Source organism: Harmonia axyridis, chromosome 7 (genome assembly GCF_914767665.1).
Source record: "Harmonia axyridis chromosome 7, icHarAxyr1.1, whole genome shotgun sequence".
NCBI classification, from domain to species: domain Eukaryota; kingdom Metazoa; phylum Arthropoda; class Insecta; order Coleoptera; family Coccinellidae; genus Harmonia; species Harmonia axyridis.
Genome location: NC_059507.1, coordinates 9800520 through 9825970, shown reverse-complemented (window position 1 = coordinate 9825970; position 25451 = coordinate 9800520). Strand labels below are relative to the sequence as shown.

The 25451-nt window shown below is 36.1% G+C and overlaps 1 protein-coding gene across 1 annotated transcript in view; it reads left to right on the top strand.

The window, feature by feature from the left end:
* Positions 1-25451, top strand: part of LOC123684447 (cholecystokinin receptor-like) — a 128897-nt gene that overhangs the window by 7741 nt on the left and 95705 nt on the right. The window contains exons 2-3 of the mRNA XM_045623719.1: positions 12504-12802; positions 23775-23940. Of these exons, the coding sequence (XP_045479675.1) occupies positions 12605-12802; positions 23775-23940 (364 nt within the window). The 5' untranslated portion in view covers positions 12504-12604. The remainder of the gene's footprint in view (positions 1-12503; positions 12803-23774; positions 23941-25451) is intronic.

Below are 25451 nucleotides of genomic sequence, written 5' to 3'. Positions count from 1 at the left end.
AAAAAAGTTTATTTTTAACTTAATAAACTATGAAACATTTTATTTTCCACCCTAATTCTATTTTTCGGATATATAATACAGCTAATATTAGTACTTTTCGATTGATGGAAGGAAGCACAACTTATAATAACAATCAAAATCTGTATTTCAAAAATTCAATTTTTGATACATACTTCATTGTCAGGTCTATAAGAACAAATTCTCCTAATGTTATTAACATAATTAGAAAAACGTTCAGAATCAATTATTACTCTTACTTTCTTCACAGAATCTGGGATCTCCAAGGCTTAACTTGACCGAATGGACAATAATATTTGTCCTCACTCATTCTATTTGTATTTCCAAGGATGTCCATCCAAGGCTTAACGTATATGCGGGATTATGCACCAGAGTAATCCGATTTACGTCATCCAACGCACAATATTCTTCGAATTTTCTGCCATCTGATTTTTCACCAGATATTTTTCAGCATGAATATAGACCAATAATCCACTTATCGACAACGAGAGGTATGGAAAAACTGAAAACATTGAAATAATTAGCTAGTCCTTTCCATACTTGACATGATTTCGAGGACACTCATCTTTTTTCAAGAGTTTCAATGAAAAAATCCTGAATTGGTTCTGTGAAAAAATATTTCCGAAATACAATCCGGAATTCACGGATAAAAAGAAACAATTTTAGTCAATGGGCGATCACCAGGAATTTGTCGTTTTCGGAACGAGTGAAATGGGGTCATAGCCTTCGGGATAGAATGCTATTTCAGTAACAATGGAAAAGTGTACAGTTCAACAAGGCATGTTTTCATATGGGCACATTTGTTTGCAGTAATGACTCAATTATGACAGAATAGGTATTCTTTCGTTGATAATTTAATTTTGGAAGGCTGTTTGCGAGACAATCCTGAAATGGGTTAATGGAAGAGTCACTTGGACCCGCGCGCGCTGTTAAAATACAAAAAAAATCTCCATTCAATGAATTTTCCTCACTTAGAGCATTGAAGTTCATGCAATTGCCAAATTTATGAATTGAACATTTGCTTACTAGCTTCTTTATAATGGAGAATGTAACAACTGACCTTGATTGTAATCAGGAAGTGCTCTGTGGTAATATGAATGTTATTAACTAAGGAATAATTGAATTTGTTCAGGAGAAAACTAGTCGAATCCTTTTGATGGATAAATAGGATGTATTGCATAGTAACGGGTGTTTTTTTTCGAGGTATATAACTTTAAGTTGGCATTACTGTTCAAGATGGCGACCGATTTAACAGCTGTCAAGTGATTTATTCTCAGTTTGGTTTGGCAATTCATCATGAATAGACTCACGATCATCAAGTAAGGCGTAGATTCGTCGAATGGGCCCAAAATGAGATTGCAATTTCATTTCGAAAATAATGGTTCTGTGCGGAATACGTATCGCGCACTACGTCCATTTTTTTATTTTGTTGAATGGCTACGTCAACAAACAAAACTGCCGCATTTGGAGTGAAGCTAATCCTCAAGTGTATGTTGAAACAACGTTACATCCAGAAAAACTGACTGTTTGGTGCGCTTTATGGGCTGGTGGAATCATTGGTCTGTACTTCTTCAAAAACGATGATGGCCAGAACGTTACAGTCAATGGTGATCGGTATAGAGCCATGATTACTAATCCTATTCATTCCTGAATTGAACAACCATGATGTCCAGGAGCTGTGGTTCCAACAAGACGGTGCAACATGTCACACAGCTCGTGCCACAATCTATTTATTGAAAGACACGTTTGGTGACCGCCTAATTTCACGTTTTGGACCTGTGAATTGGCCTCCAAGATCTTGTGATTTAACACCGCTAGACTACTTTCTGCGGGGCTATGTAAAGTCATTGGTCTATTCGGATAAGCCACAAACCCTTGACCATTTGGAAGACAACATTCGCCGTGTTATTGCCGATATACGGCCACAAATGTTGGAAAAAGTAATCGAAAATTGGACGTCCAGATTGTACAACATCCGAGCCAGCCGTGGCGGTCATATGCCAGAAATCATATTTAAAATGTAATGCCACAAGATTATCTTGCGGATAAATAAAATTCATGTCAATCGAATAATCCATCGTTGTTTTATTGCAATTTGAAGTTCTATAGCTCTAAAAAAAACACCCTTTACATATAATCATTGTTCACTGTAATTTGTTGGATGTTGTAAAGCACAGTTTTGGTAATGTCGAGAAGGAATTAGGATAATAATTTGTCTCTAAATAGGAAGGCGAATCGTATGGGGAGTATGAGGAACACTGAAGTGAAGTCAGTAGCTTTTGGGCGCAATGCCCCAACTTTACAATAAGCTCTCTGACCGGCTCTAGTAGGTGCACCTGACGCTTAGAGCAGATTTCGCCACAGGGAACATTTCACAGTGTAAAAGATGTCTTGTCATACTCGGCAAATTGTTTTTTACCAAACTATATATTTATTATTTAACTGACAAGCAACACTGAACAAGAATCAGTGAGCGATCAAAAGCTTATAACTTCACGACAGTACATCCTTTTTTTTTATTCAGTAAACGAATAGGAAGGACGAAGTGATGAAGAATTTGTGGTTGAATTCAATTACTCAATTTCAATTCCACTTGAGCGATATTACGAAATTTGGCATATGAATTTTGACTCATTACCTACTGAAAAAAAAAATGGCAAATAACTAACACAAATTTTGCATGGGAGGCGATGAATTTCCTACCTGGGAAGTTTCAAGAGGTTGGGTAGGCATATATATATTCACTTGACGACATAATTTACGTAATCAAATTCATCTTGATTCAAATTAATTAGATCTCCAACTCCTGCGTTCGAAATTAATTTTGAATAATTATGGAGTTATAGTTGAGAAGTTTCCGTTATTAGTTTTTTTGCTGGGAGTAGAAGGATAGAGTAGGGTTATATTTACGGAAATTTCATTAAAAAAGTCAACTGTAGCATTCAAGATTCAACTTCTGTTCGGTCAAAGATGCTGGCACACTTAATTTATTTAAGCTAAGACCTGACGTGATAGATGATGAATCTGAGATATCCACCCTGAAAACCAACTGCTCAGATAACAGGCCAACTGAAAATTCCTCGGTCTACCACAGTAAAATAACTTTTTTTGGCAAAATTCGATTTTATTATTCAACATAGTTGCTTTCAAGGATTATACAGCGATTATAGCGATCTTCCAACTTTTCGATACCATTTTTGTAGTACGAATTGTCTTTCGCTTCAAAATAGGCCTCAGTTTCGACGATTCCTTCTTCATTGTCGCTGAATTTCTTTCCAGCGAGCATTCTTTTGAGGTCTGAGAACAGGAAAAAGTCGCTGGGGGCCAGATCTGGCGAATACGGTGGATGCAGAAGCAATTCGAAGCCTAATTCATGCAATTTTGCTATTGATTTCATTGAATGTTTTCAAATGGGGCCGTTTTTTAACGATTTCATTCCTCAAACGACCCAATAACGCTATATAATAATCGCTGTTGATAGTCTGGACTTTTGGAAGTAATCAATGAATATTATACCTTGCGCATCCCAGAATACTGATCCCATAACCTTTCCAGCTAACTGTTGTGTTTTTCCTCGTTTTGGATTCGGTTCATTGTGTGCAGTCCACTCAGCTGACTGTCGAATGGACTCCGGAGTGAAATGATGGAGCCATGTTTCATCCATTGTCACATATCGACGCAAAAATTTAGGTTTATTGCACTGAAACAGCTTCAAACACTGCTCAGAATCATTAACAATCATGGTCGTTGCTTGAAGATTACTTCTTCACTGGCGCTAAATTCCGCACCAGCGAGCATTCTTTTGAGAACAAGAAAAAATCGCTGGGGGCCAGATCTGGCGAATACGGTGGATGCAGAAGTAATTCGAAGCCTAATTCATGCAATTTTGCCCTTGTTTTCATTGATTTTTGGCACGGCGCAATTTCTTGATGAAACAGCACCTTTTTTTGTTCAAATAGGGCCGTTTTTCAACGATTTCATCCTATAAACGATCCAATAACGTTATATAATAATCGCTGTTAATGGTCAGACCCTTTTGGAGATAATCAATGAATATTATATTTTGCGTATCTCATAATACTGATGCCATAACCTTTTCAGCTGTGTTTTTCCTCGCTTTGGATTCGGTTCATTGTATGCAGTCCACTCAGCTGACTGTCGATTGGACTCCGGAGTGAAATGATAGAGCCATGTTTCATCCATTGTCACATATCGACGCAAAAATGCAGGTTTATTGCATTTAAACAGCTTCAAACACTGCTCAGAATCATTAAATCGTTGCTTTTGATCGATTATGAGCTAGCGCGGCACCCATTTTTCACAAAGCTTTCTCATGTACAAATATTCGTGACTGAAATGATGTACACGTTCAGACGATATCTTCACAATGCCTTCACTTTACGGTCATTCAAAATTATTTGGTGAACTTTTTTATTTTTGCGTCGGTGACAGTCTCTTGGGCGTCCACTGCGTTCGCCGTCTTCGGTGCTGATTTCACCACGTTTAAACTTACCATACCAATGATTGTTGATTTTCCTGGTGCAGACGCCGGAAACTTTTCATCAAGCCAAGATTTTGCTGCAACTGAATTTTTTTCCCTTCAAAAAGCAATATTTTGTCAGCACACGAAATTTTTTTTACCATCTTTTTTCAAATAACAAAAGTTACTACACTCACAACGCAATTTCTCACAAACTATTGGTCGGACTGCTGTTATATGTTGACACGTATCGTTTGAAGTTTGGTACAAACTAAAAATCATATGGATGTAGGCTTGGTTAATCGATCGTCTAGAGGTATGATTCGATTACCTGGCCTTTCGTCTTTTTCTCCGTGACTTTGTTGGATTTGTAATAATTAAACTCTTTCGAATTATTCACATCTATTTACAAAGCCACAATTATACAGTACAAACTCGGTATTGGGAAGATCTTAATTATGTCTTAATTACAAGTTTCCCACTACGGTACTGAATTTCGTCTTTAACACGTTTAATTGATAACTCGAAACGTCTTCGTCGTACTTCAAGATTTCGGTCGTCTCGTCTTTAACTTGTTCGCGACTCGTCTTAATCTAGTCCGCGAACCGTCTTTTCGTCTTACGTCTTAAGTTGACCGACCGAACTTATCTCGTCTTTGATTTGAGTTAAACTGTACCGTCTGTACCCGTCTTTGGTTTAATCTTGACAGTTCCCGTCTTCGGCTTAACTTGAACTGTTCCCGTCTTCGGCTTAACTTTGAACTGTGTTCTCTGTCGATTGGAACTACCCTGTCTCGGTTTGACCACACCCTTAAGGGAAAGTACCTACCATCTCCTAGTCCAATGAAATCTTTTGTCGTACCGCCCCCAAAGATCTTCGCGGTTCCTGGAATCGAATATTCTAGAAGGACTAGGGCCTGAGAAAAAATATGAAACACATGTGGTATGACCGTATTGTCTTCAAACCTTATCAACCCCCCAATAAATCTCTTAAGTTTTACAATCGACCTGACACATTTCTTCGACACCCAGAAGAATAACACATCCTTTGTGCATTATGTACAATAACCATTCGTTCCCTGTAAATTCATTGAATTTGTCATGCCCTTGGCACTTGAAGAGACTAATAGGTCTTCAAGCATCTGGTTGACCATCTCAATTATTTACAGGGAACAATAAACCGGATCCTCCATGGATTTAATACTAGCATCGCCATCTATGCATCAGACCGGGGACTTTTCAATTGGCCTAATATAGAGGGGAACTGGGGGTAATTACCTCATCAAGAATTCCAAAATTTGAAATTTCAGAATTGTCGCCAAGACGAAGATCGAACATTTTCCAAAAAGAATGAACCAATAACCATTTTACTCTTCTTTCAAGTAAATAATTGGACCATTTGATAGTTCATGACTTTATTATCGCTTTCAAGATTATTACTTTCATTGCACTATGAGCACGGCCACGTACGTTTTTGTGCCCCTTGTTTTCCCATTGGTGATTTTTGCATTCGTCATCGGTATACACTTACACGTGTTCTATATTTATTGTATTATTCCTGTCAGGCTGATTCAATACTGCTGTCAAAGAACCAATTTTATCCACACAGCGCAAAGTTACCTCTCCAATAAAAATACGAAAATTGCATTGTAGCAATTACGAGAACGTTTCGTGTTCAGATTTGAACGGATGTGATAGAGAAAGGCCCAAATATCAGCCTGCTGCTGGGTCGACTTCACCCTACAGGGCTTTGTTATAACTTCGGTTATGTATTAGAACAAAGAATGTGTAAATGTCCGTATGTGACTTAATGTACATGAATGTATAATAACTGGAGAATTAATATAGCACACCCATTCTGAATTTCTAACATCAGTTCAGTCTGAATTGTGCACATTGTTCGAGAAACTTTGTTAATGGTTATTCATTTGTTGATTTTTCGTGAAATCGTCACAATTATATGACGGTCAGTATATACCTACAGTGTGTTCCAATGAAAACTAAATACCTCGATTTTCCGGCTTTAAAATGGAAATGTGGAAAATCGCTCGGGTCCCTCAATATCTGATTCGAGGGAGAACAACTTTTCCGCTCTTCGCATCCCCGTAACTCAATAATAATAGAGTCTTTATTTGGAAAATTCTAGGGGCGAAGTTTAGCGAAAGCTAATCCACTCAACCTCCAACAAAATAGAAATAAAGAAAAAAACAAAATGAATGAAAGGAAATATAACATAAATGATATACACCATGAATATCACCAAAAATGAAACTCATCTACAAAATCGTATTTTCTCAAACCTAAAACGTGGCGGCAGCACGAATTCTGCACTTTTTGTAACCTATATCTCTCGATGGAATCTAGGCAAGGATAGAAAACTGTTAATCCATAGCTCAGCTAGGACAGCACAAGAGTTTCGCAGAGATACGACGTGCCAGAATAGTTATTTATAATACAAGTGCAGAAGGCATTGATATTCTTCCACGAGTTCAAAATTCAAAAACGAGCCACGAAGTGGCGAGTTTTGGAATGAACGAGTGGTAGAATGAGCCTTCTGTACGAGTATTATACATTATTTTCTCTAATTCTGTGGTTATTCCGTTCATTCTTCCATATCTTGTAGAACAAAATCGTGCGAGAATATATCAGAAACGCACAGTTTTCATGGTTATATTATATTATTCTATGTTGGCACTCCGAACTTTCCGCTACGGCTTTATCTGTCAATTCATCAAATTGCCTTAAAGAAATCAGTTCTGCCAACCAACATTTTTCAATGCAAAAATCACTAAATTATATTTATGGAAATATTTCATTAATTGTAATGAAAATGCAAAGAATTAGAGAAAATAATGTATAATACTCGTACAGAAGGCTCATTCTACCACTCGTTCATTCCAAAACTCGCCACTTCGTGGCTCGTTTTTGAATTTTGAACTCGTGGAAGAATATCAATGCCTTCTGTACGAGTATTATAAATAACTATTCTCTAATTCATTGCATTTTCATTGAAATTAATGAAATATTTCCATAAATATAATTTAGTGATTTTTGCATTGAAAAATGTTGGTTGGCAGAACTGATTTCTTTAAGGCAATTTGATGAATTGACAGATAAAGCCGTAGCGGAAAGTTCGGAGTGCCAACATAGAATAATAAAATATAACCATGAAAACTGTGCGTTTCTGATATATTCTCGCACGATTTTGTTCTACAAGATGTGGAAGAATGAACGGAATAACCACAGAATTAGAGAAAAGAATTTCTCAACAGCATCGAGACATGCTCCCTAAATCTCAGTCGACAATCGAAAAATATACCAAGGTTCCTACAGCAGGAGGAGGAGGATGAAATATTTTCAACACCTATTATAACCTCAACCTCCGCATGAAACGTTCTTGGAAAGAAGGGTATATAGAAACATTTTTTAACGTTTATTCTTAGATTGTTCCTTCTGCAATACTGCACAATGCTTGATAAGTCTTCATTTAACCGTCTGACAGCTATAGAAATGGCAGAGGGGAGGAAAGATAGATGAACCTGAGTGTCATGGCAATAAAAATAGATGTCAACAAACTTAACAACCTTATACATATCAGCTATATATACAAGGAATAGCAGAGGACCAAGAATGGAACCTTGAGGAACATCCGAAGTTATCAGGCAGTACTCCGAAAATGCATCACGTAATTTAACGCACTGATATCTACCAAAGAGATAAGACCTTAAAAATCTCAAAGAAGATTCATCAAAACCGTAATAGCTTAATTTAGCACAAAGAAACTCATGGTCTAGGGTATCAAACGCCTTTGCAAAATCTAACATGGTAAGAATTGAAGCATGTCCACTATCCAAAGAGCGCAGGATCTCATCTGCTACATTTAAAAGAAGAGTGGTAGTAGTATAACCCCTTCTGAACTTTAAACTTCTAACGGTGGTGAGTACATCCCCTTGATTTTGAATAGTGATCGGAGGTTGCGATACCTCAATTTGAAGATTTTATTGGGTACTATCTGATCCTGAAATTTCGCTTTAAAATTCCCATCCATAACGAAATGACAAGTAAAATAGTGGAAGAGTACTTACTTTTGTGATTAGTTTATCAAAAGCTGGCAATAGGCACCATTCACTTCCATGCAGTAATGTTAGTTTTGCTGAAAACGTTAGTGTACGGTAATCAAGATTTCTGGTGTAATTTGATTTGAGTTCGCAAATCATCTATAGACTCAGGCTGGGAAGCGTAAACCTTGGATTTCAAGTGATCCCATAGAATCCAGTTGAGTCAGATCAGGTGATCTGGGTGGCCACTCAATATCACTCAATATCGCCAGTACGTGAACGTTTTCATTAATACTTACAATATATTTTACCTCCATTTAAGGAACACCCTGTATAATTCCTAAACAATGCAGTTGCACGAAATTATATTAATTAATTCCTCAAACTCAAACTTATGCTTGAATTATAATGAATGAAATATGTCTGCATAAAGTACACCCATATCTATCAGAAAAAATGTTACAAGCCACAAAAAAGACGCTTTTGTACAAACCTACGCAAAAAGAACTTGGAAGGAGTTACATATTCAACGAAATAATATTTGATGGTCGTTGCCCTTAGTAACGGCAGATAAACCCAAAGTGGTAATGGCTTATTGAAATTCTCGTTCAGCCATATATACACATTTTAAAATCAGAATGTTGAAGAGTTGTTTCCATTCAAACCTTAGGGCCTACTTATATATTCAAATTGAATCTATGTTGTATGGGGTGTCCCAAATTTGTTGTCTAGTTAAGGGATATCAGAATCCCTTTGAGCTAGAAAAAAATGAATGGCACATGTTCGGGTTTGATTTTTGATAGAATTAATCATTCCTTAACCATATAGGTACGACTGTTTTCAAGCTATAAGAGAAAATTGGAAAATGGCATGAAATGAAAATTTCTCATAACTTCTTCATTATTGGTGCTATTAACATGAAACAAAGACATCCTACAGGCATTTTTTAGTAGTATCCATTGGTTTAATAATTTTTTTTTTGCCACTAGTTTTGAAGTTATAATACAAACTTTTGTTTCTTCAAATGTAAACCGTAACAATTTCTATAAGAAATAAAATCGCCAAACTTTTTCCTTTTCAAAAATAAATAACATGAAGTTATGAGAACTTTTCATATCACGCCATTCTCACTAGACAACGTTCTTTTCGTTGTGATCATAAATATATAAATTGGAAATTGCGTACTGGGAAGGTCTTTTTAGTATGATTATTATTGCGAAAACGTTGCATAAAAATGTTTCTCTAATTCTGTGGTTATTCCGTTCATTCTTCCACATCTTGTAGAACAAAATCGTGCGAGAATATATCAGAAACGCACAGTTTTCATGGTTATATTTTATTATTCTATGTTGGTAATCCGAACTTTCCGCCACGGCTTTATCTGTCAATTCATCAATTTGCCTTAAAGAAATCAGTTCTGCCAACCAACATTTTTCAATGCAAAAATCACTAAATTATATTTATGGAAATATTTCATTAATTTCAATGAAAATGCAATGAATTAGAGAAAATAATGTATAATACTCGTACAGAAGGCTCATTCTACCACTCGTTCATTCCAAAACTCGCCACTTCGTGGCTCGTTTTTGAACTCGTGGAAGAATATCAATGCCTTCTGCACTTGTATTATAAATAACTATTCAATCGAAATCCACGTAGACAATGACAATGATCCAAAAATATGTCCTTATTATTCAACAAGCCTCAGTGTCGATCCAATATTAATCGGACAATTTAGACCTTTCGGGTTTTAAATTCCGAATGGCAAAATATACTGAATCTTTCAATGTCTCTACCAGAAACTTCAACGAATTAAATTTCATCTGAGTAAGTCCTAAGAAGTATATACCTACTCACTCTTGAAAAAATTTGAGATAACTGGCGACTTTAGAAGAGGCCAGATTTCTTATATTTCAAGGAGATTGCCGGTAGGTACCTCACTCGATTTCCGCATCGTTTCTTAGAATGTTCACTTCAAATTCCTCTGTCGTTTCCATGGAAATAGGATCATTTTATTATAGAGCGCCTCTTACGGAAAGAAATGGAAAGTGTTTTCAGTCATTTCCATGGAAATATGGCAATTTTTTACGTTTCCGAGTTCAAGTTGCCAGAATTATCTTAAACAAAATCTAATCAGTAATACAGGCTTCTTAGGGCCAGTTGCACCATTTGCCTAAACATTGATCAAAAATTTAAACGTTGATTACTCTACGATTTCTTAAGAGAAATCAGAAATTAATCGACGTTTAAATTTTAATCAATTTTTAGGCAAATGGTGCAAATGGCCCTAAGTCAGTAGGAAAAATGCGATCTAGTGATAATTTTTCGATCGATTTTCATGTATTGATATTCAGGTGTGTGAATAAGTCTTTCCCGTTTTTTGTAAGAGATGGCGCCACCAATACTGTGCGAGTATTTAATGGTTACATATGTCATAATCAAAGCTTATTCATCTGTCAACAATTCCACACTAACACATTAGTTGAAATTTTTTGGCATCATAAATTTTTGAAATCGTGAAAATGTCGAAATTTGAGCCGAGTCGACGTCATTTGTCAAGTTTCACTTTATTGGTTCAATTTGAAGAAATCTGCTGCCAAAGCGCATCGGTTGCTTCAGGAAGCTTATGGAGAAGGTTGTGTCGATGATTCAAGTGTTCGCGGATGGTTTCGACGCTTCAAAAGTGGCGATTTCGACGTGGAAGACAAGGAGCGTTCCGGGCGGCCGCAAATCTTTGAAGATCAAGAATTGGCAACTTTGCTTGATGAAGATTCGTGTCAAACGCAAGAAGAACTTGCTGAAGCATTGGGAGTTGACCGAACAACCATTTCCAAGCGTTTGAAAGCCATGGGAATGATCCAAAAGCAAGGAAATTGGGTGCCGTACGAACTGAAGCTGAGAGACGTCGAACGGCGTTTTTTCTCTTGCGAATAGCTGCTTCAGCGACATAAAAGAAAGGGTTTTCTGCATCGTATCGTGACTGGCGATGAAAAGTGGATCCGTTACGATAATCAGAAGCGAAGAAAATCATGGGGACTACCCGGCCATGCATCATCATCGACGGCCAAGCCAAATATTCATGGCGCCAAGCTCATGCTCTGTATATGGTGGGACCAGCTAGGTGTGGTTTACTATGAGCTTCTGAAACCGAATGAAAGGACCACAGGCGAGGTCTATCGACGACAATTGATGCGTTTGAGCCGCGCACTGCGAGAAAAACGGCCACAATACTCCGACAGGCACGACAAAGTTATTTTGCAACATGACAATGCTCGCCCACATGTTGCACAGCCGGTGAAAACATACTTAGAAACGCTCAAATGGGAAGTCCTACCCCACCCGCTGTATAGTCCAGACATTGCGCCGTCTGATTACCATCTCTTCAGATCGATGACGCATGGCCTGGCTGACCAGCACTTCCATTCCTACGAGGAAGCCAAAAAATGGGTGGATGACTGGATAGAGGCCAAACCGGTCGAATTTTTTCGCAACGGGATTCGTATGTTGCCAGAAAGATGGGGAAAAGTTGTAGCTAGCGATGGCCAATACTTTCAATAATTCATTTGTAACCATTTTTTCACAATAAAGGCTCAAAATTTGAAAAAAAACGGGAAAGACTTATTCACACACCTTATACGAATAACTCTTTCCAGAATATTCACTGCAAAGGGACTCTCATTTTATCAACGATTCAGTTATTACCCCAATAAAATGAAAAATTCTGAATTTGGTGACCTTGTACATCTGTTATGGAAGGAATTAAAGACTATGTTCAATAACTCTAAAAACAGTGATGTTATTTGTGTGAACAATATTAATATTTTAAATTCAACATTGATCTATTTCTCAATCATATTATACTATAATGAATATATCATAAAATTTCATTCCCCAATCTTTGTAAGTGATCTTCATTCAAATTTTCATTTTTTCAATTTTTTTTTCCAGAATGAATGTCGCCTTCAAGAAGTAAATAGTGATAGTGATTCACGAGGTTAAATCTGTTCGTGGTTTTCACAATACGTAAAAGAGTGTTGAAGTGTTTCAATATGGAGAACTTCACTGTTCCTTTCCCATCGAATTGGACAGATAATTTCGGTTGGAATTCATTCAGCACATCAAGAACCATAACGAGACCAAAAAGTTCCACACCAACCTGGTATGAGACTGGAAAGGTCCAGATTCCTTTATACTCCGTTATTTTTATGTTGGCAGTTGTGGGAAACACTCTGGTTATTTTGACTTTGGTGAGTTGGATTTGAATTTTTCTATTTTTTTGAGCCATTTGGTCTATAATGATATGTTATATGAGTGACCTTCAATAGTTGTTATGGAATGTGTTGACAAATAGTGGATAGAAGTCAAGAAAAACAATGACTGACATTTCAAACCTAGTCAGATCTTGTGATACGGCTATTCTGGTCAAATTTTCTATGGCTCTGGAGAAACAATCAACATAAAGTTTCAAATGAGACTTGAACAGTTATTTAAGATCTACACGAACCTCTCTGTCGAATTATAGGGAAAAAATTATCCGAACGGCCATATTTACGGAACCCCTATTAAGGGTCAGTTTCATAATCGAGAGTAAAGTCTCCTTTTTGTTGAGAAATCTCTTTAAATTTCAAGTAACGGGTGTTTTTTTTTCGAGGTATATAACTTTAAGTTGGCATTACTGTTCAAGATGGCGACCGATTTAACAGCTGTCAAGTGATTTATTCTCAGTTTGGTTTGGCAATTTATGATAAATAGACTCACGCCTACGCAACGCTTACAAATAGTGCAATTTTATTTAAAAAATAATGGTTCTGTGAGGAATACGTATCGCGCACTACGTCCATTTTATTTTGTTTAGCGATGAAGCGCACTTCTGGTTGAATGGCTATGTCAACAAACAAAACTGCCGCATTTGGAGTGAAGCTAATCCTCAAGTGTATGTGAAACACCGTTACATCCAGAAAAACTGACTGTTTGGTGCGCTTTATAGGCTTGTGGAATCATTGGTCCGTACTTCTTCAAAAACGATGATGGCCAGGACGTTACAGTCAATGGTGATCGGTATAGAGCCATGATTACTAACTTTTTCATTCCTGAATTGAACAACCATGATGTCCAGGAGCTGTGGTTCCAACAAGACGGCGCAACATGTTACACAGCTCGTGCCACAATCGATTTATTGAAAGACACGTTTGGTGACCGCCTAATTTCACGTTTTGGACCTGTGAATTGGCCTCCAAGATCTTGTGATTTAACACCGCTAGACTACTTTCTGTGGGGCTATGTAAAGTCATTGGTCTATGCGGATAAGCCACAAACCCTTGACCATTTGGAACACAACATTCGCCGTGTTATTGCCGATATAGGATCACAAATGTTGGAAAAAGTCATCGAAAATTGGACGTCCAGATTGGACTACATCCGAGCCAGCCGTGGCGGTCATATGCCAGAAATCATATTTAAAATGTAATGCCACAAGATAACCTTGCGGATAAATAAAATTCATGTCAATCGAATAATCCATCGTTGTTTTGTTGCAATTTAAAGTTCTATAGCTCTAAAAAAAATACTCTTATCATTTAATGCTGTTTCTGCCTCAGAATTCGAAAATTGCAGACATACCGACTATATGATGGTGTTCGAAAAACAATGCAAATTTTACATTATGAATTATTTCCTCCTATCTCTATACAAATCCTAAGAAAATCTGAAAATAGATCATAAAAAGGGTCGAATTCACTGTTTTGCATGAATTGTATAATACTCCAACGCCTTGCTTGTTTGAAATTCGAACATAAATTTTCCGATGAGGCTGCTTATGATTCTCTGAGAAAAAAAACCTCACAGTTTCATTCATAATGAAAAGAGTGCTGATCTACTACACGAAAAAACTTTCCATCTACAGGTGTAATTCATCGAAAGTTTTCACGTTTGATGCTAACAACTGAGTTCGAGAACCCGTAGAGAGAAAATTAATCTAGATTACGTAGGAAGTTGATTTATAAATACGCAACGTCAAAAGTTTCGACAATCCTCAGTCTGCTTGAAGGAATGTTCGGTGCCAGCTATACCTTTGAGATCCTGAAATGTCTTACAGAGACCTAGGAGAATTAAATTAGAAAACATTCAATATACTCGTTTGGGATCATTCCCTGCTCAAGAAAGTTTGAGCTTTTAGGTGTCTCCGATGTGTATACGGATTTGCGATCACTCTGTCGAACCTTATGATGTGAGATTCACGACTTGGCTTGATTTTCAAGCTACTTGGTTTGAGCTTGACTTAATTTCCAATCCAGCTCAAGTCAAGTAGTAGTTTTTCAATCTCAAGTCAAGTATTTATTTATCAAGAACATTAATCATATCAAGCTACTTGATTTTTAGCAGTTTTATTGTGAAGTGTCACATCAATAAGAAAAAATGATGGAATGATAAAAAACTTTGCAAAAAACAGTTTTATTTATTAAACCTATTGTATAAAAGAACTGAAAATAGGAATTTTTTTGAAATAGAAACAAAAATTAAATCACTGTAAATCATAACAAAATAAAATATATTAAAGTTTCTTATTATTGAGAAACCTCCAGCCTTTGTTTGATTTCATAATTTTTCATCCAGGATCTAAGACACATGAGGCATCTTATAGATTTGTCGCCTAACCTATTCCTAGTTTTTGTAATGGTAATAGCAGCTCTGGAAAATTGTCTTTCAACAGGAGCTGAAGATGCTGGCGTTGATGAAAAATTCTTGGCCATTTTGGCCAAGCTTGGAAAGATATTTCTGAAACTAGCAAAATCTACCAATAGATTTCATAGAAAGGTGCGAAAACTGCTAATGGATTTTTTCATTCAAATTTCAGATTTCACATATTCGAAAAGTGTGAACATTTCAGAGGAACTAAATTATTATTGCCGCGGACAATTCCAAAGTTCTATCGTTGGAAATAATTAACCAAAATCACGTTTTTGAATTTGTTATTCTGCTAAAGCATATTGTTGTTGCGATCAATTAATTTTGAATGTGCTTTTTTTTTAATCTCGATGATCATTGTTGTTGTAATTATGTGGATTTGCGCGCATACATATTTGTAAAATCGCATTATTCTCTTTGAGATTAATTGAGTCCTACCCCTCTTGTTAGTATATGGTCAATTTACCGTGGATTTAATGAATATTCAGATTGCCGTTGGTTTGACAACCAGCAACAACGGCTTGTGTTGAAAATTATTTAACATTGAAGCGAAAGTTTCGGAGGGATCTACACCAAATTTGAATATGCGTAGGCACGAATGAATGAACAAAATTATATCGCACAGCAATCGATTCATTCCTATACAATTTCAAATTCCCTCAAGCAGCGTAAAAACTCCAATAAAGTAAATTTGAAGCCGGGTCAGAAGCTTTTTTGCGAACGTTTATTTATTTGAGACCTTTTCCACCTAACTGATCGTTTAACCATCTCGTTCGAACGTCTGTAATTTTTGAAGGTCAAATGCAAATTGGGTCTGTCTACCCGACCTTCTGTTGCTAGAGTTAGTTTAAACTCATTCGAAGCAACCCATGTGAATTTTTTGTCTTGGCCGCCCAGATCCCCCGATCTTTCGCCCATAGGGCATGTTTGGGACATCATGGGTAGAAGGCTTGGAAATTTACCCCAGTCCCCATGGACTTTGGTGGCATTGAGACATGAAGTACAGGTAGCTTGGGATAGTATCCCTCAAGAAGAAATAGACCATCTTATTGCATCAATGCCGAAACGTGTTGGGGAGTGTATAGATATTGCGGTGTACAAACACATAATTAAGACATTTATTAAAAGAATTGTGAACCCTTGGTTTTTTTCTACAAATTTCAATCATTCTTGCTATATTATCTATGTTTCACCAAAAACAATTTAAAATTTAAACAGCTCCTTCAGGGTGTTGCAGTTTCTTTGTCAGTTAGTAGTAGGTGTATATTTGTTCAAACATTTTTTTCCTGCAATTTCGATAGCGATAAATATTCGCATTTGAATGTTGAACGACAATTTCAAATAGCCTGCAGAATTTTAGGTTGATTGCTCGAGCAAAAACAAGTCAAAGAAATATATCGAAAAAGACCCACACGTTTGAGATTTTCAATGATAATATGAAGTATTAATCTGAAGCCCTTCGCAGAATTTCAAGCTGATCTTATAAAAAACATGAAATTCAAGAAGAAATAATTATTTTTCATACTGTTCCTTCTGAATTAATTGTTCAAAGATTGTAATTAATCAAAAATTGATATTTTTGTAACCGGCACCTGCGCCATTTTGAGTCACTTCGTGGATAAATAATATATTTGATGCTCTTTTATCCCTACCTTTCGAGACGAAATAACAAGTCAAAATTGGAATTCAAATAATGGATAAATGTTGGAATACAGATGTGTATCGAGATACTCAAATATCGAATATATTTCTTTCTATAGAGATTGATTTTTTATTGGATGGAATGAAGAAAGTTAAAAAAAAAATTCAATTTTCCAGAGAGAATATCCATTCAATTGAACATTCATAGGTATCCAACTTATTGATTCGGTATATATTTGGTAGAAATTGAAAAAAAATAAATTTCCATAAATATTAACAACAACTGTTCCTCTGTGGCTCCTTTTGGTTCAGCTTTCGTAGGTATTTCGTTGGAGAGAGAAGATGATTGTTGAATATGCTTCTAGCAGAGTGGAGCAGACATCATATATATCGCTTGAAGTTTCACCTAATGTGCGTATGAAATTTAGGAAATAAATCAGTTTGTATGTAGGTAGAAGAGCCATCAATTCACTTTCTCAACCAACTTCCAGGCGGATAGCTTTCATAGTTTCCCACAGAAACTTGGCAACGGTAACAGATATGTTTTACTTGAGCAATAGTTTATATCATTCCATTTACGCTGTTTGTACATATCGAATTTTGATCCAGAAATTGTCTCGAACGATATGGTTCGACTCGATCCATTTCTTAACAAATATTAACTGAGAATTCAGATAGTCTAGACTGATCCTGTCAAATACGTCTACGTGTACCGCCCTTACCTCAAAGCGGTATTGGAAAGGAAATTGTTCAAATGACCGCATCTACTTTCTTCATTCAAGTAATAGGACATGTCAAGATGTATCGTTGGCTATAATGTCTTCTCTTGCCCTACATCAGGCATGAGCAACCTGCAACCAGCGAATTGAAATTTGTTGGCCACCAATTTATTTTTTCACCTCTTGATTTTGCTGGATCAGTAAGGCAAAGTGTTGAAGAGATTTTACTCGTATGAACCGAGAGAGGAAGTAAAAACATTAACGGAAATGAAGAGCAAACTAGGTATGGACAACACATGGTTATCTAATTTGGCATTTTTGGTCGATATTATCAGTTACTTGAAGAAATTGAATTCAAATATGCAGAAACAAGGACAATTTGCTAGTGCCATCAGGTCCTTCGAAAGCGAATTTCGGTTGTGGGAAAATCAGATTCTTGATGGAACTACATGTCATTTTCCTACCCTGACTGCTCATAAAAAATTCAACAAAAATACTCTAGCCCAGGAATTGTCTTCATTGAACACTGAATTCACATCGTGAATTGAGGATTTTCGTTTATGCGAACTTGGATTCCAACTATACATGTCTCCTTTCGAAATGAATTTGGAGCAAGAGAAATGGCACTTCAGATTGAATTCATTGAGCTACAAGCGGACGATATCTTTGTAAACTTTTTCTTATTTCAATGAACTACGCACCATGAACCTAAATTGAGTTTTTAAAGGTAGTTGAAAACGACAAATATTAGTCAAGAGAGCATACCTCGAGACAGCTTTTTCAGTTCAGAATTCCAACAGTATATCTTCCATTAGGCGTCTTTTCGCTTTCTGAAAAAAAGTGCGAACGCCTAGAAGTCGGCTAAATGTCATAAAAAGAGTGATAACCTACACCTTCGAAAGTTTTCGACTGAGCGTAATGCGGCTGGAGTTTGCTGCCTTGTGATATACAATATTGAACTTATAAGGTTCTCGCTCGAAATTGAAACACCCAGAGTGAAGGTCACATGAAAGAATATATAGAGTAATAAACATAGATAGAGGGAATAAACGCAATTCTTACATGTCCCCAACATGGTTACATTATAGGATTGTGATATATTTTCAAATCCACAATTCTACTTTATCGTTATGAATGTAGGTATATACAGGGTGGCCAATTTTTCAATGGGATTGTATTGGTAACTTTTAAACCATAAGACTTAGAAGGTTGGTCAAATGGAGAAAAAGTTGCATGCATAGAAGCATTATCAAGCAGTTCAAACAAATCGAGATTATCAGGGCCGGTTATTGAGATATCATAAAAAAAGTAAATTCTGTCATTTTGATTTTTCTCTTTTTTCCACTTTATTTCAAATATTATCAAAAAATGTTACAGGAATTTTTTATTCGACAGTAAATTGTTCTCAATTTGACGTAATCAGATTTCGTATCCAACGTTTCGTGCTCTCTGGGCCACCCTCAACCTCATTTTTTTCAATACGGACCTGTATATTTTATGACACTTTTCGAAATAACTTTTAACGCTGAATTCATCGATATATCATACAATGTCATTCAAAGTTATTTTTCAGGTGATTTTGACTCTTATCCAAATTTCTTTGGGTCGGATCTGTAGTGAATGCAATTTATCAAAAACTTCTGTTAATAAAATAGTCAAGAGACAATGATTTTAAATTTGAATACCAAGCCTTCAAAACTTATATTGTAGTGATATCAAAATAAAGTTCGATTCTGGAACAAATGACAAATCCAACAATGGTGATTTCTCGCGAGAAGATTGAGAATGTATTGGAAGATATTCAAGAAGACGAAATAAGCAAATGTATAAGAAGTATGGGTTCCAGAACCGTTAAGTGCATTTTGCAAAATGGTGGACATTTCGACAATTCGTTTAATTATTATGAATTGAAATATGTAAATAATTATTACTTGTTTCTTGATTTGATTCTGATATGTTCCATTCAGTTCAAGATGAGTAAGTTGATTTTCTCATCGAAATGTATTGCTTGTTGTTAATCAAACTAAAGGTAACGAAATGTAATACAGATCCGACCCAAAGAAATTTGGATAAGGGTCAAAATCACCTGAAAATCAACTTTGAATGACATTGTATGATATATCGTTGAATTCAGCGTTGAAAGTTATTCCGAAAAGGGTCATAAAATATACAGGTCCGTATTGAAAAAAATGAGGTTGTGGGTGGCCCAGAGAGCACGAAACGTTGGATACGAAATCTGATTACGTCAAATTGAGAACAATTTACTGTCGAATAAAAAATTCCTGTAACATTTTTTGATAATATTTGAAATAAAGTGGGAAAAAAAGAAAAATCAAAATGACAGAATTTACTTTTTTTATGATATCTCAATAACCGGCCATGATAATCTCGATTTGTTTGAACTGTTTGATGATGCTTCTATGCATGCAACTTTTTCTCCATTTGACCAAACTTCTAACTCTTATGGTTTAAAAGTTACCAATACAATCCCATTGAAAAAGTGGCCACCCTGTATATTATTGCATGAAATATATTCATTTGGGTGGTTTACGCTTAAATATGCAAATTTGAATAGTAGGATCCGATATTTCTCCTGATTGTCGAATTTATAATAAGCAGAATATTTATTATTTTCTGTATCTACCTGCTGAAATCCAAGGTTTGGCAACTTTTGCTCTGCTAGTGTCATCGGTTGTTCCACGTGATGGAAAAATTTGAGAAGTTGAGACGAATTAGTGTTATGAAGAATAGAAACCGTGTACGTCGCTCAAGAAAAACTGAAAATCTTGCTCACCCTATTTTGAAATAAGGCTGGTGCATTTCTTACAGTGAATGGATTGCGTTACCGAGCTATGATAAATATTATGGTCGAAATTGAAAGATATTGATGTGAATGACTTCAATTTCATGTGGCTACACATACCACACATGACACGACCAACGAAACAATCGAATTTTCGCAAGAAAAAGTTTCCTGGTCGTGTTATTGCTCACATTTGGCCACCGAGATCTTGTGATTTAATATCTTTAGATTTTTTTTTGGGCTATATGGAAGATGAGGTATAAGCCAGTGCTCCACAATGGATTTAAAATTTTAAAGATGTGAAGTTATCGAGGACAAACAGGTGCGAATTGGTCTTGGAATATTTCATGAAAATGATATGGTAGTCCAACAGTCGCTGAGGTGGTCATTTGGCTGATATCGTTTTCCATCGTTAAAGGCAAATTATCAAATCACAATTGAATGAAATTAACATTAAATGAACATTCATTGATTTCTCCTAAAGTTTACTTTTTATATCAAAATGAAACCTTTAATGAGAAAAACGCTTTTGTTAATTAAAATAATTCGTCCAAAGCTATTTCATTATTCGAATTGAAAATTACATTATCATTACCAAGTACATACGTCAATTTGATTTAATGTGTCTGCTGTTACAACCCTAATGGACCTACAAATATGCAGAAGCATCGTCCGTTTGGGTCCTCGAACACAATCTGCACAGAAATCTAATTTCCAGGAGAGGTAGATGATTTCCCAAGGAGAATCAGGTCAGGTTCGGGAGAATATTATTTCCTTCCTTTGCATCAGATGTTTGATTCAATATCACAACATGCAAAAAACTGGGATTGATGTTTTGAAATTAAATCTCTGCCCAGTGCCATGCTTTGCTGCCATCTTTGAAGTGAATCATTTGTATTTTTTCCAGCATTTTGAAACTTTCACTTTCTTTAGCCTCTCAAATTCAACTGTATGTTTTCAATTTCCACTTGCAATTCCAAATTGTGTCGACAATACAGGGTGTCATCGAATAAGTATGAAAGTTTTCAGGTAAATCATTCTAGCGAAATGAAAGGAGTCTTTCGTGTATATAAAAGTTTTCAGGTTTTTCCTCGATATTATTTTGATTTGAAATTGCTGAAAGTTGAAGAAATGGCAGGTCTACTAATTTAAAAAACGTGAATGACACCTACTAAATTTTTCGATAACATTTACAGAAGTTCAAAGTTCATTCACGATGTTGTAGGTATTTTATTAGGAAACTATTACTTTTATGAACAACACAAGAGTTGAAAATTTTTGAAATGAATTGTTATTTTCAGCTCATATTTTCAAATAGAGAAATTTCGTGTCTTTAATAAGTTCATATAACAGGCCATTGAAAAGTCCCCGGTTTTCCATAGTAAAACAAATTTTTTTGGCGAAATTCGATTTTATTTTTAACATAGTTGCCTTCGAGGGCGATTCAGCGATTGAAGCGACTTTTCGATACCATTTTTGTAGTACGATTTGTCTTTCGCTTCAAAATAGGCCTCAGTTTCAGTGATTACTTCTTCATTGGCGCCAAATTTCTTTCCAGCGAGCATTATTTTGAGGTCTAAGAACAGGAAAAAGTCGCTGGGGGCCAGATCTGGCGAATGCGGTGGATACAGAAGCAATTCGAAGCCCTAATTCCTGCAATTTTGCCATTGTTGCAAGTGATTTGAGACACGGCGCATTGTCTTGATGGAACATCACCTTTTTTCTCTTCAAATGGGGACGTTTCTTAACGATTTCATCCTTCAAACGATCCGATAACGCTATATAATATTCGATGTTGATGATCTGGCCCGTTTGGAGGTAATCAATGAATATTATACCTTGCGCATCCCAGAATACTGATGCCATAACCTTGCAAGCTGACTGTTGTGTTTTTCCTCGCTTTGGATTCGGTGCATCGTGTGCTGACTGTCGATTGGACTGCGGAGTGAAATGATGGAGCCATGTTTCATCCATTGTCACATATCAACGCAAAAATTCAGGCTTATTGCACTTAAACAGCTTCCAACACTGCTCAGAATCATTTACACGTTGTTGCTTTTGTTCGATTGTGAGCTCGCGCGGCACCCTTTAGCACACAGCTTTCTCATGTACGAATATTCGAGAATGATATGATGTACACGTTCAGATGATATCTTCACAATGTCTGCTATTACGATCAACTTCACTCAACGGTCATTCAAAATTATTTTGGGAACTTTTTTGGTTTTTTCGTCGATGACAGCCTCTTTTGGGCGTTCACTGCGTTCGCCGTCTTTGGTGCTCATTTCACCACGTTTAAACTTCATTTCCTTGTTTTGCTTCAGATATTTCATTGAATATCACAAAATGCAAAACACTGGAATCAATGTTTTGAAATCAAACTTTCTCTGACAAAATATAATTTTAATTTGAAATTACTAAAAGTTGAAGAAAGGGCAGGTCTATGAAGTTTATTCACAATATTGTAGGTATTTCATTTACTTTTTTAAACAACACAAGAGTTGAAAATTTTTGAAATGAATTGTTATTTTCAGCTCATATTTTCAAATAGAGAAATTTTGTCTCGTTTAATAGTTCATATACATAGCCTGTTCATTGATTAAACATATTCACAAAATCGAACTCAGCAACTTCAAAAAAAAAAAATTAAATAGTTTCTTCTCATTTTTGAAAACGAGTAAATTCTCAAGGAAAGGCCTTAGGTCACCCTTACAAATTTTTGGACTTATTTGGCAACACCATATATACCAAAAGCTACGAATTCATGATGTTGTGGTTTCTGGAGAAGACGCGATCGAAATCCATCAACCGATGGTAGTAGAATCAATGACAAAATAAATTAGATGTCTAAGGGACGAGGCAACGAAGCTTGTCGCTATCATAACTTTAATTTTCATAAGCTTTGAACTCTCGAGAATTACTTTATTCATTATTGAAGTTCCTAAAGAGAAAAGAGTTCTAAAAGCATGTAAGCAAAAAATGTGAGTGAGGTGGCCTATATTCGACTTGATTCTGTGTTAGAGGAGAATTTCCAACAGACTTTGAACGAAGGGATTACAGATTGCTGAGGGGTTCTATTGATTCTTCATGAGAACTTTACAATATGGTTCATTATTTTCTTCTATCTCATAAAATATACAAATAATTGACAACTAAAGGATTTATGGCATGAAGATCCCCTAATCTCTCATACATAGTTGGATTTTTTCGGGGACACAAACTATAAAGAAATCACTGACAGGATAGTTGTTCCCTATAAGCTTTTTCAGGGAAACCAATCTTGTAATAGACAAACAGACCTTCCAAAATTTTCTATCGAATTTTATGATTGTAACAGAAATCTCACTGTAATTCTAATTTTTCAAATTTCAGATTCGAAATCAACGAATGAGGACGATAACGAATTTGTTTTTGCTCAATTTAGCTGTATCAGATCTACTACTAGGAGTTCTCTGCATGCCATTCACTTTGATTGGTGCTCTCCTGCGGGATTTTGTATTCGGAGAAGTTATGTGTAAATTGGTACCTTTCCTTCAAGGTAAGTGGCATCATATTTTATCAATTTTCTTGAGGACTTCCAAGGATTTATGTTGTAGACTTAGGTCTTGTCAATTTCAGAGTAGAAATGTTAAAAATAATAATGTGATTCCAATTCGGATCTAAGATTTAGCTCGCTCTTGCAACTTCTTCAGTCTAAAGGTTTCTGGTTAACCTACTCATAGGTTAGTATTTAAATTTTAACGATTATTTACGTAACAGTAGAAGGATTGTTTCGAAACTAAAGCAATGAATATTTTTGATCGCTTACATGATATAATATAAATAAACTAACGGGTGTTTTTTTTTCGAGGTATATAAATTTAAGTTGGCATTACTGTTCAAGATGGAGACCGATTTAACAGCTGTTAAGTGATTTATTCTCAGTTTGATTTGGCAATTCATCATAAATGAACTCACGCCTGAACAACGCTTTCAATCAGTGTATTTTTTTTCGAAAATAATGGTTCTGTGCCGAATACGTATCGCGCACTACGTCCATTTTATTTTGTTTAGCGATGAAGCGCACTTCTGGTTGAATGGCTACGTCAACAAACAAAACTGCCGCATTTGGAGTGAAGCTAATCCTCAAGTGTATGTCGAAACACCGTTACATCCAGAAAAACTGACTGTTTGGTGCGCTTTATGGGCTGGTGGAATCATTGGTCCGTACTTCTTCAAAAACGATGATGGCCAGAACGTTACAGTCAATGGTGATCGGTATAGAGCCATGATTACTAACTTTTTCATTCCTGAATTGAACAACCATGATGTCCAGGAGCTGTGGTTCCAATAAGACGGCGCAACATGTCACACAGCTCGTGCCACAATCGATTTATTGAAAGACGCGTTTGGTGACCGACTAATTTCACGTTTTGGACCTGTGAATTGGCCTCCAAGATCTTGTGATTTAACACCGCTAGACTACTTTCTGTGGGGCTATGTAAACTCATTGGTCTATGCGGATAAGCCACAAACCCTTGACCATTTGGAAGACAACATTCGCCGTGTTATTGCCGATTTACGGCCACAAATCGAAAATTGGACGTCCAGATTGGACTACATCCGAGCCAGCCGTGGCAGTCATATGCCAGAAATCATATTTGAAATGTAATGCCACAAGATTATCTTGTGGATAAATAAAATTCATGTCAATCGAATAATCCATCGTTGTTTGATTGCAATTTAAAGTTCTATAGCTCTAAAAAAAAACACCCTTTATAATATAATCACAGAGACTTCTGTGATAGATAAAAATTGAACCAAGCGCATATCTAGAAAAGAAGTGCCTATTCTTTCAACTGAAGTGTGATAATATCAGTGGAAAAGAGAAACAATATAAAAAGTGGAGAAGTCGACGAAAATCAATAACAATAAGAAACAGTGTACAATCGTACCCTTCAATTGAAACAGAGTTGGGCACACTAAAATTGCATAACATGAATTTATACCCAATCATGCCTGCGAGGGTCTGTGTGTGTGGTCTCCGTGTAGACAGATATTCGACATTAT